General features: G+C 45.4%; 2 protein-coding genes across 2 annotated transcripts; both read left to right on the plus strand.

Moving 5' to 3' along the window:
* The first annotated feature begins 3906 nt into the window (after nucleotides 1–3906).
* Nucleotides 3907–6103, plus strand: LOC127316330 (lecithin-cholesterol acyltransferase-like 1). The gene is made up of 2 exons (XM_051346725.2): nucleotides 3907–4337; nucleotides 5136–6103. The coding sequence occupies exons 1-2, from the start codon at nucleotides 3925–3927 to the stop codon at nucleotides 6022–6024; spliced, it is 1302 nt and encodes a 433-aa protein (XP_051202685.1). The 5' UTR covers nucleotides 3907–3924; the 3' UTR covers nucleotides 6025–6103.
* A 1454-nt stretch (nucleotides 6104–7557) lies between these two features.
* On the plus strand, nucleotides 7558–8007 carry LOC127315137 (uncharacterized). Its single transcript, XM_051345657.1, has one exon. It carries the CDS (start codon nucleotides 7558–7560, stop codon nucleotides 8005–8007), a length of 450 nt encoding a protein of 149 aa, XP_051201617.1.
* Nucleotides 8008–12755: the final 4748 nt, after the last annotated feature.

The raw sequence follows: 12755 nt of genomic DNA on the forward strand, positions 1-12755 counted from the left end.
TCTTTCAAACGTTGCTGGTCCTGCCGTGCTTCCTTTGTATCATTTGTCTTCCCATACACGCCCAAGAAGCTTAGGAGGTTCACGCAAATATTCTTCGTAACGTGCATCACGTCAATTGCAGAGCGGACTTCTAGGACTTTCCAATATTCTAGCTCCCAGAATATAGATTTCTTCTTCCACATGGCTGCGTGCCCGTCAGCTCCCTTCGGAACTGATTGTCCGCCAGGACCCTTTCCAAAGATGACTTTCAAATCCTTGACCATATCAAATACCTCAGCACCAGTGTGTTCCGCAGGCTTCGGCCGGTGATCTGCCTTGCCGTTGTAATGCTTGCCTTTCTTTCTTACTGGATGAATTTTCGGAAGAAATCGACGATGCCCAAGGTACATGTTCTTCTTACAATTTGGCAAATGTACACTTTCAGTCTCATGTAAGCAGTGCGTGCATGCATTGTATCCCTTATTTGACAGTCCCGAAAGGTTACTAAGAGCAGGCCAATCGTTGATGGTTACGAAAAGCAACGCTCGTAGGTCAAATTCCTCTTCTTTGTGCTCATCCCACACACGGACACCAGGTCTGCCCCACAGCTGTAAACGTTCATCAACTAATGGCCTTAGGTACACATCGATGTCGTTGCCGGGTTGCTTCGGACCTTGGATGAGCACTGGCATCATAATGAACTTCCGCTTCATGCACAACCAAGGAGGAAGGTTGTAGATGCATAGAGTCACGGGCCAAGTGCTATGGCTGGAGCTCTGCTCGCCAAAAGGATTCATGCCATCTGTACTTAGACCAAATCTTATGTTCCTTGCGTCAGCTGCAAAATCTTTGAACTCTCTGTCGATCTTTCTCCATTGCGTTCCATCTGCGGGGTGTCTCAACTCCCCGTCCGACTTACGGTCCTCTTTGTGCCATCGCAACAACTTGGCATGCTCTTTGTTCCTGAACAGACGTTTCAACCGTGGTATTATAGGAGCATACCACATCACCTTGGCGGGAACCCTCTTCCTGGGTTTCTCGCCCTCAACATCGTCACCAGGGTCATCGCCTCTGATCTTATAACGCAATGCAGTGCATACCGGGCATTCATTCAAATTCTCGTATTCACCGCGGTAGAGGATGCAGTCGTTGATGCATGCATGTATCTTCAGAACCTCTAAACCTAGAGGGCAGACAACCTTCTTTGCTTCGTACGCATCGGCGGGCAACTCGTTATTCATTGGCAACATATTCTTCAACATTTTCAGCAAGTTTTCAAATGCCGAGTCAGCTACACCTGCCTCGTGCCTTCCATTTCAGCAAATCCAGTGTGCAGCCCAGCTTTTTCAGACCATCATCGCATCCGGGGTACAGCGCCTTTCTGTGATCCTCTAACATGCGATCCAAATTCTCCCTCTCCTTTTCAGTTTCGCAGCGTCTCCGTGCATCAACAATGGTCCGACCAAGATCATCAACGGGATCATCACGTGCCTCTTCTTCACCTTCCCCTTCACCTTCCCCTTCACCTTCAGCATCCTCCATGAAAGTATCACCGAAATGAGCAAGATAGCTTTCATCGATGAAATCATCCCCTTCTTCATCTTCTTCCATTATAACCCCTCTTTCTCCATGCTTGGTCCAACAATTATAGCTTGGCATGAAACCGTGCCGAAGCAGGTGCATGTGAACATCTCTTGAGGAAGAGTAACCCTTCTGATTCTTACAGTTAACACATGGACAGATAACAAAACCCCCGCTTGTTCGCATTAGCCACTACGAGGAAATCTTTCAAACCCGTAGTGAACTCGCCGGAGAGTCGGTTACCGTACATCCATTGCCGATTCATCTGCATTATTATAATATAAAATATATAATTAACCATCATGCATTTGTTAAACTAACTAGCTACAAACAATATAAATTAAACAATGAACTACACACATGCATATTTTATCAATGACACATGAAAGGTTCAAGTTGCTAACCGCGATCGAGGAGGAAAAAATAAATAAGAAAGCTCAAGTGTGGCTCCAACACTTCATATCATGTTTGTTTCATGCTCTTGGGGCATTTTATCAAACACCTTGTGTACATAAGAGGAACCAAAAGCAAACCTACACCCCCTTGTGAAGCTTGTGAAGAGAAGTGGCACCAAATGGCTAAGTGCTGTGAGCTGAGGCCCTTTTATAGGGATGGGCCTTTAGTCCCGGTTGGCCTGGCCAACCGCGACTAAAGGCCTTCGGGCACCTTTAGTCGCGGTTGGCCAGGCCAACCGCGACTAAAGCCCCCCACGCGCACCAGCTGGCCACCGAGCGCCCTGGGCCCAGGCCTTTGGTCGCGGTTCGCCTCCCGAACCGCGACTAAAGGTCTCATTAGTCGCGGTTCCTATAGCTTCGCGACTTATGGGGCTGGACGGAAGCCTGTTTTTCTACCAGTGCACGGACTCTCTGGTAGTCGGTTTTCTACAGTGGATCACCAATGGGCAGCATCGTAAACTCATCTAGCATATGTGCATACCCTCAACCTCCAGACACTTGTATTATCTTACGGCAGATTCGATTTTTTTACCAAGACATGGCATGTGGGCGGAGCATCAGCCCGGCATGCCCGGGTAGCTTGTCTTGGTCCGGCAAGCGAACAAATCTCGTGTAATTAATCGCTAATTCATGAGATCCATGTGCTTGCCAAAGGAAACTGGCTCAAGACGCCAACGACCCCAGGTGCCTATCCACGTCCGAACAGAAGCCACGAGCCAAGATTCAGGAGGCCAGTTGGATCGTTCCTGATTCAGTCGTTCTAGTTCGTTTGTTCATCTCCTCGTCCAAGCGTACGACGGCTGCACCAAACACAGGCGAGACGTTGACGTTCCGCTGCGTCCTTCGGCTTGTAGATCGGGACGGTCACTGGCGGGGCCCGCTGGCTTCCTTGCCGAGATGCCGTCGCAGTTCAGCTGCAGTCGTGATCCTCTAGGACTGAATTTAATCTAACGAGGACAGAAGGTTTGTTCATCTATATTTGCCACTTATCCAACTACAATCTTAGCATCACTCCAAAAAAAAAAAAAACTACAATCTTAGCACGGATCACTTTTAAGTTTTTACGTTGTCGAACCATTTTATTGAACCTTTCATTGAATCTAGAATTTTATTTGTGACTCAAATTCTCTAGTGAGCTATTTACATCGTATTAAATTTCCGTGCTTCCAAACTATTAAATGGGTCTAAATTTTGTATTTATATTTTTATTATATATATCAAACATTCGATTATGATTCTCGTTTTTTTTGGACTTAATTTTGTGCTTGCCCATGCTCCAATTTTTTCCTGGCTCCGCCACATGATGTGGAGGTAACATAGTAGTATGATTTAGTCTAGAGCATGGAGAGCACGCAAAGAGCGTACCATATTTTGAAGCCGGCTCCGATGTCATTTCCTGGTAGTCAGCCTTCTTATTTTTTGGACCAACTCTAATGTTCTTGGCGTCGTTGTTTGTATTTTATTTTAGCCAACTGCCACTTATACAATTTTAGAGTCGGTTGCTTCTTCGAAGTTGGTTCTTGTAAAAAGAAACGATCGATGTTGTACCTTTCAAGGCCCGCTTGAACTTCAGTTGCTTATAAACTGACTATATGCATGGACTCTGGTAGTCAGTTTTCTACAAGTGGATCACCAATGGCCAGCATCGTAAACACATCTAACATGTGCATACCCATCAACCTCCAAACACTTGTATTATCTTACGGAAGATTCGGTTTTTTACTCACACTTGACATCCGGTGGAGTTACCACAGTATGATTCAGTCAAACAAGAAGTAGCACATGCATGCATGTAAGATGGCGTGCCCGAGCAAGGGTGAAATGGAGCGTGACTGCGTGAGCCTCCTAAGGGCTAAGGAAAACACTATAAAGTAGCCGCCGGTAGAGACACTCTTATTGCAGAGCAGCTATGGCCATGAACAAAGCGTTCCTTGGGCTGCTACAACTGCTGCTCCTGCTCCTGCCGCCTTCCCTCCGCGATTACTTGTGGGCGGCGCCGAGTGAGCATGGAGTGGGTCAGCAGCTCAAGGTCTACCACCCCATAATTTTGCAAGCCGGCTTCAGCTGCCCCAGCATCGAGGCGCGGCTCACCGACGCCTACACTCCATCGCTACCCCGCTGCGGCGCGCTCAAGGGGAAGGGGTGGTTCCCGCTATGGAACAACATACCGGAGCTGATCGACCATGACTATGTGCCGTGCTTTGAGGAGCAGATGAGCCTTGTCTTCGACCCTGTCCTCAACGACTACGTGAACCAGCCTGGCGTCGAGACTCGTGTAACAAACTTCGGCTCCGCGTATGGATTCTCGCCCAAGGACGAGAGGTAAGTTTCTAGCAAGTCAAGATATTAGCATTTCTTCCAGTAAGAGTAACGTTGATGTTTGTCTCGACGTTGTTAGTTTAGACAAGACATTTGCATACATAGACGTGAAGGCACTTGACCTTTTCTCTATTCCAAGTTTCCCATGCCACAAAGCACACCCATTGAGACATCTTATTTTCTCTTGTATCTCTCTAATTCATCCATGCCTTATATGAACTTATCTCCCTCCTTATACTTGCTTAGGAGCAGATCTAGAAGCTTAAGCTAAGACAGTACTCCTTCCGTTTCTGGTAACAAGGCCTATAATTTTTTTTGACTAAGTTTCTAGAGAAATTACCAAAAAATACAACATGACTAAAAAATATACTATATTTATTTTATTGTAGATGATAATGTTTTCACGTAGTTTTACTTTTTAGAATACTATATCGTTCTGGTGGTAATAGGTACAACGATGGAAAAAAATTGCTAGGGAAAACAATATTCCTCTGACATCCATCTCTTGTATTGTGTTGTTCGTGTGCACATCTGGCCACATTTTGTTTCAGACTCTTAAAATTTCAAATATCACCGAACTGACAGTATTGCTGAATCTACATTTTGCATTTCATGGTTGGAGTTGTTAATCTATAATTTATAAGGAATCACTGGGTGGTAATGGTATATATATTTTTATAATGGTGCTATCATACTCTATTTTCTCCAGAAAAAGAATGTTTTCATAGCCTCACTAGTTCTGCTAGTCTTTTATTTTAATATATACTACCATGCTTCGACATTGATTAAATTTCTCTCTAGCTGCCCATTTTGTTGTAACATAAAGCTCCGCAATGAACTGGAAGCACTTGGATATCGAGATGGAGATACCCTTTTCGGAGCTCCTTATGACATACGACATGCTCCACCACGGCCTTCCCAGTCTTCCAAGGTGTACATGGATTACTTTGCTCGTGTCAAGGGTCTGGTTCAGAACGCAAGTGAGAAGAATGGGAATAAGCCGGTTATCTTAATCGGCCATAGCTTCGGCGGCAGGCTCATGCTTGACTTCCTGAATTCTACTCCCCTTCCATGGAGGAAACAATTCATCAAGCACTTGGTTCTACTCTCGCCAACACCTCCTATAGGCTTCGTTCAGCCTCTCACCAACCTCGCCTGGGGACCAACCTGCATTGTTATGGAGAACGTTTCACGTCTTGCTTTACGGCCAATGTGGCGGTCATTCGCAAGTTCCCTTCTATCTCTACCATCCCCAGCGGTGTTTGGCGACGAGCCGCTCATAATAACCAAACAAAAGAACTACTCTGCATATGACTGTCAAGATTTTCTTCCAGTGCTCGGTTTCAGTTTGAAAGGAACGTTGCCCTTTAATAAATGGGTGGATAAGAGAGTTGAGGCGCCAATGGTGCCAACGACATACCTCAATGGTTTTGGGGTTCAAACGACGAAGCAGGTGGTATTCTCAGACGACAACTTCGATATCGAGCCAGAAAATGTGTATGGCAATGGAGATGGGGTTGTCAATTGGAACAGTGTGTTGGTATTCGCCAAGGAACTCAAAAGGCAGCATTCGGCAGAGAACATACTCTTTAAATTCATCAAGATTCCTAATGTTGCACACAGTTATATTTCTATTCAAGAGGATTCACTCAAGATTGTTATGGCTGCAATTTTAGAAGCCAATTCTTGAAGACTCATGTGTTATCTGTGTGTTGTTATCAAGAGTAAAAGATTGGAATTATTTTCGTATGACAGATCTTATATGGTTATATTTGTAATATTGCTATTAATAAAAGTAGCAGTGTGGCCCTTGCAAATGCGAGGGCATCCTCTTTAATTTTTTGAAAGTAATAGTTTCCATTGAGGGAAATAATATAGTTCTATAGTCCGTGAAACTAGATAGATAGATGTAAAAAATTCAGGATTGTAGTTTGTGTTCTAATATATTAATATTTTCTTTAATAGATTGCAATTTTTTTATTCTATTTTTAATGTGAATCTGTCAGGGTTTCCCTATCCTGCGAGTAAGGTTTGCATCATAGAGCAAAATTAAAAATTTATAAACATTGGTAACTCTTTATATGTGTTATGACTAAAATTAGAAACCCACCTGTTTCGACAAGTTTCTCAAACATGCATATTTATGGATCAATATACTCAAGCAATGATAGCCTATAACCGGTTTACGCTTTATATTTTTAACACAAAATGGCATTTCCACCACGATCTAGCTAGTTTTGTGTATGGATTTTTCTTTTGTTGATATGCCTACGAAGATATTGGTTGACTTCCCAGTAGTGTGAGTTTTCTTTTCTAAGGAGAGACGGTAGTAGTGTGTATTCTACCTAATTTCCACCCATTTTATGTGAGATCCAATATGGTAGATGTACGTGTAGATTAGCACTACAGATCAGGCTATTAAGGACCCCTGTGGCACACAGAAAGGCCTTTCAGTGTGTTGTGCGGCTGAACGCTGACCACCGAAAAAGCTTACCATAATCCTTGTCTCGGTCGGCTCATGACGCGGCTAGATAGAAAACTAGAAGCGTATGCGAATTTACACACACGATACGGTCCGAAAAAACCGTTGGCTTAAGGAAAATATTTGCAAACGATTTTCTTTCGCTAATTGTGTGTGAATTTCCACGATTCTATTTTTCCCTGTTCCGCTGCCTTTCTTCCTCTCTCCATCCCGTATATGCTTCATATGTGTTCCGACTAAAGATAATTTATTATTTAATATATCAATGTTGCAAAAGCCATACACTATTATTGTTAAACGTACATTTGATGGGCCACTCCAGCATTTTAGTTAATATTGTGATTTGTTCCAATAAATTCTGGCTTATGCATGTATAGATCACAAGATTTACGATGTAATACAAAATGCGACGAGTCAGGTCGCACACGATTATTCTTCGGGTGTCGTGTGTGATAAGAATAATATCACACTGCTGGAAAATACTTTCTGGTGTGAAAATTACGTCCGCAGAAACCCGGATCGAAATTTTTCATAAAATTATGTTGTCCATTCACATTACATTGTACCAGTTCACACTAGATCAAATGTAACCATGTTCACATCCACAATCTAGTAAAAAATCCTGCCGATTTCGTGAAGATCACCACACACAGACTCTCGGTCGTCTCTCCTCTACCTCTCGATCGATCACCACACACTAGAAGAAGAACACCGACGCACCACTACTTCGAAGAGAAGGGGATGAGCTTCAAGGTCACCTACACTGTCCGTGCGTCGAGGGCGGAGAGGCGGATATGCGAAGTGAAGGAGAAGTTCCTCGATGCTGCACCAATCAAGTGCATCGGGCTGGACTGCGAGTTCACCGACACGGTGAAGAATATCAGGTTTCCATTGGAACAGAGGCATCGCGCCGCCGTCCTGCAGCTCTCCGTCGTGTACGAGACACTGGTCTTCCATATTGTCCAAGACAACGATGTGCCGAAGGCCCTACGTGAGTTCCTTAACGACGATTCAATCGTCTTATTTGGTGCTGCTATCGGCAACGACATCGACAAGCCGGATTACTACGGCATTGACACTTCGGCGGCGATCGACCTCCAGCATGTGATCCTAAACCCGATTGCCAAGCCGCTAGCTTCTCTGTACAATATAGCCAATGCTTACATTAGGACAAACCTATCGAAGAGATAGCAGCCCTGAGATTGGACGGATCAGCAGACTTTCCACTTCAAGTCAACAAGATCAAGTATGCCGCTGTAGATGCTCGCCCAGTGACGAGGGTGCTCCCCGAGTAATGCCCACCATGAGGGGCTTAGGGTTGACGGAATCCTGCAGGCTGACACGAGACATCGGATACCAAACAAACGGGGAGAGAGATTTACCCAGGTTCGGGGCCCTCGATGATGTAAAACCCTTACTTCCTGCTTGTATGATCTTGATTATCGAATATATCGGGTTACAATGGGGTAGCCGATAGGCTATAGTGGTTGTCTCGTCGAGAGGCTAAGATTCTAGAGTTCTAGATCTTGACTTACGGTGGATCTATGTGTTGAAGTTGTGTCTCGGCATACCCTCACCTGGCCTTTATATAGCAGGCTAGGTCCTGAGAGTTCTGTCTGGACTCGACTAGGTTACAAAGAGATCTATTTTAATCCTTGTATAGCGTCTTCTTGCCTTGTTCGTCAAGAATCCTTCTTCGGGTGAGTCCTTTAATGGAACCGACGTATAGGCCCACCTTGGTTGTTGGGCAATCTTCATGGGCTCCTAGTTGACCGGAGGAGGTAGTCTAATGTTGGTTACCCGAAGGGTAATACCCACATTAGTAGCCCCCGAGTGACTGGCCGAAGTAAAGCTTCGGGCAGGGATTATGATTGCATTCATCTGAATGTCCGTAGTTGTTGAAAAGACTTGATCCTTCTTCATCATTTTGAAGTCGAAACTGCTTGATATCGGGTGCGTGTCCAGCGCTCCCGATGGGAGTAGCCCCCGAGTCTAGGGACGGATGCTTGCAACCGTGTGTAGACTCAAGTTGTACCACTCGAAGATTCTTATGCCGGTGCTTTCTGAATTGCCTTCATCATCCGATATGTTTTGACATATCGGGTCTTCTAAATCTTCGAGTGAAATCATTAACATGATGGTACGTAAGGGATAGAAGTAACATGCCCAGTCTTACTCGATAAATCGATGCTAGTTAACTACCGATGGTAAGACAACGTTACTTTACTCAAGATCAAGTCCATGGCTCGACCCTGGATCTTCTGAAACCTTCGGGTTCGTTTTCCTTCGTCTCCAGTAATTTTTATCGGGTGCGCGTCCAGCGCTCCCGATGGGATTAGCCGCCGAGTCTAGGGACGGTTGCTTGTAACCGTGCGTAGACTCAAGTTGAGCAACCCAACGCGGTAGATTCCTCGGATGCTTCATAAATGAGGATCCGATACCTTTGATGACATCATCAATGACGTGGCTTCTGCGGCGTTTCGATTGACAGGACGTGATCTAACGGGCCCACCCTATAACTGCGCGGGAAGTTAGGAAATGACTGATCCTTGCATGTTGACCGAGGCGCCTCCTCGATTTCCATGCATAGTGGAGGTAATTGTCCTTTGGCGTGATGGTCATGGTGACATGTGGTGACCTCGATCTGCATCCAATGTTCACAGCGCCGATCCTCCAGACAAAATCCTTGGTAACTCTCCCTTTTATAAAGAGAAACGTATTACTCTCTTCCTTCCTCCTCTTACTGCTTTCTTCCTCCTCTATTCTTGCATCTCACAACCACTGCACCGCCACCACCGTCCCGCTTCAACCACCATCATCTCTAAGGATTTTCCAAGATGGTGAAGAAGAAGGCCACCGCCGCTGCCGCTAATGTCGCTACAAGCGCCACCAGCCCCAAGGCTACTACTGATGCAATGAAGAAGGTCGCTCCGGAGGCTTCTGCCGCAGCGGCCAAGGATGCCCCCGGTGACTGGCCCGCTTTGACAATGTCGAAGCGCGACGAGAAGAAGGCGTGCAGCCTCGGCATGATCCCTGCTAAAGAAGGGAATGTCATCCAACCAGGTTCAGCCTTGCGTCCCAATCATCTTGCCGGTTTTACAGTAATGTTCGTTGCGTTCATGTACCGTGGGCTATCTCTGCCAGCACACGAGTTTCTTCGGCATCTTCTGCTCTCGTATGGAATCCAACTCTGGCAATTAACTCCAAATTCTATTCTCCACCTTGCGATTTTATCACCCTTTGTGAGGACTTTCTTGGCATTGATCCTCACTTGGGTTTATGGAAGAAAATCTTCTTCGTTAAGCGTTACAATAGTAGCAATGGATCCTTCGTCACTGGAGGGGCTGGCTTTGTTGTCTGAAAAGAGGTGAATTACTTCAATTTTCCAATGAGAGAATCAGTCCAAGGATGGAGGTTGAAGTGGTTCTATCTTAGAGAACCATCGATAGCTGGCCGCAATATATGACCGCCGAAGTTCGTTGACGTCCTCGAAGTTGTGCCAAAGAAATCCTGGAAGAACATACTGACAGCCAAAGAAAAGCCAGTAGCCGACAAGTTGTTTGAGAGAGTACTGCAAATAAAGGAATCTGATGGTCAAACGATGATCGGCACTGAAATTGTTGATGTGTTCTTGAAGCGTCGCATCCAGCCAGTTATGTCCAGGGCTCATCAAATGTGGCTGTATTCGGGTCCCAAGGACGAAACTCGAGTCAATATTGCAGAATTGTCTCAAAAGGAATTGCTAGATGAGGTCAGACGTTTGACCCATTTTTGCCAAGAAGATTCGATTCCCCTGCTGGCCCTTCATGAGCCCTATGACCTTGATCATCAACCATCCGAGGTAATCCTTTAATCATTTTCATGTTCATGCTAATGCTTACATCCGATATATTTTATTTTATTTTATCTCATCGAGTCTTTGTTTATTCTGGTAGATTCCTTCAACCGCCGAATACTTTCCAATTGCATCCGAAGATGAAGGAAATCCTGAAGAAGGTGGTTCTACCGCCAATGTAGAATGTTGCACAGAAGTAGCTGAAGACAGTGAAGCTCTTAAAGGAGAGGATAATGATCCTGCCAACCCTGAAGCTTCTTCCGCAGATCATATAATCCTTGATGATGAACTAAACGATACAACGGTGTCAAATCATGACAATGATGCTGATCGTGCTCCCTTTGTTCATGCATCTCTGGAGAAATCCAGCGCCCAGCCACCAAAGAGGCCCTCTGGCGGCTTTGCCGACGAGGACAACTTGCTTTTTGATTTGTAAGTTCCTTCTGCCTCTCCCAAAGTTGATTTGCATTTTATTTTTGACTTAACGATCCATATGCTTGCAGTGATGAGGGCTTTACAGAGCCTCCTTCGAAGAAGGCGAAGGCTAGCCCCTGCAGGCCAACTCCCGCAGCATCCGAAGCTTCAGTTCCGCCAGCAGTTGCTTCGGCTCCTTCTCTCACGAAGGGAAAAGAAGTTCCTTCGACAGCTGTCGTTTACCCTTCTCCTCATGGGGAACCCATAAGTATTTCAACCTTTGTTCTTCTTTATAATGGTTTTCCTTTCTTCCAGCCCCTTAGTCTACATTCGACTGCTTGCAATCGAGTGTGGACTCGAAAGGTGTTTCTTTTTAAATGTTGATGTGATACTGCTTGGCTTGTCTTTTTCTCATAGGGCATTCAAACTGCCATAACCATCTTGAAGGACTTCGCCTCTCAATTTTCTTTCCAAGCCGATAATGCTCGGCTCCAAGAGGATGTTCTGTCGATGTCTTCCAAGCTCGACCAAGCAGTGAAATTTGCTGCCACCGCTCGTCAGGATGCGGACTCTTTGAGAAAAGAGCTTCGTCAGCTGAAGAAGAAGCTGAAGGAGGAGGAAAAGGTGAAGGCCAAAGCCCAAGCTCAAAAGAAGGAGAGGGAGGATCTCCTGCATAAATCTACCATGGCCCTGCTTGGTAATGTTACTATTCTGTCTTCAAATTCCTTTTTATTTAGGTTTAATGGCTTCTAACTTCTGCTCTTACTTCCAGCAGAAGCTGCCGATATTCCCCTCAATTCCGTAGGCAAGCTCCCGGCTGATTCCTCTGCCGATGCCATCTCTTTAGCAATTGAATCCGGCGACCTCGTCCGAGCTCTTCTTCAGAACAACAGGGTGGTCTTGTCGAGACTGCACGCCATGATCTTCCCCAAGGCAGATTATCAAAAGACCCTGGGGTAGCTGGCAGACACTTTCTCCGTCAACATTGAAGGCACTATCGAGGTATTCAAACCTACCTTGCGTACCTACGGCGCTCTCCTTGCTTTCCAGTTTCTGATGGGGCACGACTTCAAAGCCGAGATGGAGTTGCTGACAAAGAAGCTGCTGAAGGATAAAGCTGGGTTGGCTATCGACCTTAGCCCTTTCAAGGAATCAACGCGCAAATGCGCGCTGCAGCTTCTTGAACTGGTGTCAGCTAACAAACCAACTGCCGGAGGAGCTGCCCCAAGCTTGTCTACGCAGAATCAAGATCCTTGAACTTTTCTTTACTGAATTGTAATTTGTCATTTGCTTCAAACAATGCCTTTTCTAAGGCCTTCAGATGTCATGAATCCAGAGCTAGCAATGTTGCCAGTTCCTCTTTTCAACTGCGATGTTTCTATTTCCAACTGAGCGCTCCAGATGGGAGTAAAATCTATTAAGACTGTGCATATTCCTTGACACACTCGATGGTGTAGTTTTTGCAGGTGACTCCTGTGCCTTCTTTTTCTAGGGTTCTTCGGCTGATGACTCTGAAAGTGACCGGTTTCAGCGTATGAAGACCCGAATTTCTCAGAAGGAGAGAGATATGCTTGGTATCCATGCCATGGCAGCTATTATAAAGAAAAATGGCAAAATGACCATTGAAGCCGAACGGTATGCACTAGACGAGCTGCAAAAAGCTACAAAAAGCTTGAACTATGAGTGTTTG

This window comes from Lolium perenne, chromosome 7 (genome assembly GCF_019359855.2).
Source record: "Lolium perenne isolate Kyuss_39 chromosome 7, Kyuss_2.0, whole genome shotgun sequence".
Lineage (NCBI taxonomy): Eukaryota > Viridiplantae > Streptophyta > Magnoliopsida > Poales > Poaceae > Lolium > Lolium perenne.

Coding starts and splice junctions, on each gene's coding strand:
- LOC127316330 (XM_051346725.2), top strand. CDS start 3,925: ATGGCCATGAACAAAGCGTTCCTTGGGCTGCTACAACTGCTGCTCCTG. Junction 4,338..5,135: donor TTCTCGCCCAAGGACGAGAG/GTAAGTTTCTAG, acceptor ATTTCTCTCTAG/CTGCCCATTTTGTTGTAACA.
- LOC127315137 (XM_051345657.1), top strand. CDS start 7,558: ATGAGCTTCAAGGTCACCTACACTGTCCGTGCGTCGAGGGCGGAGAGG.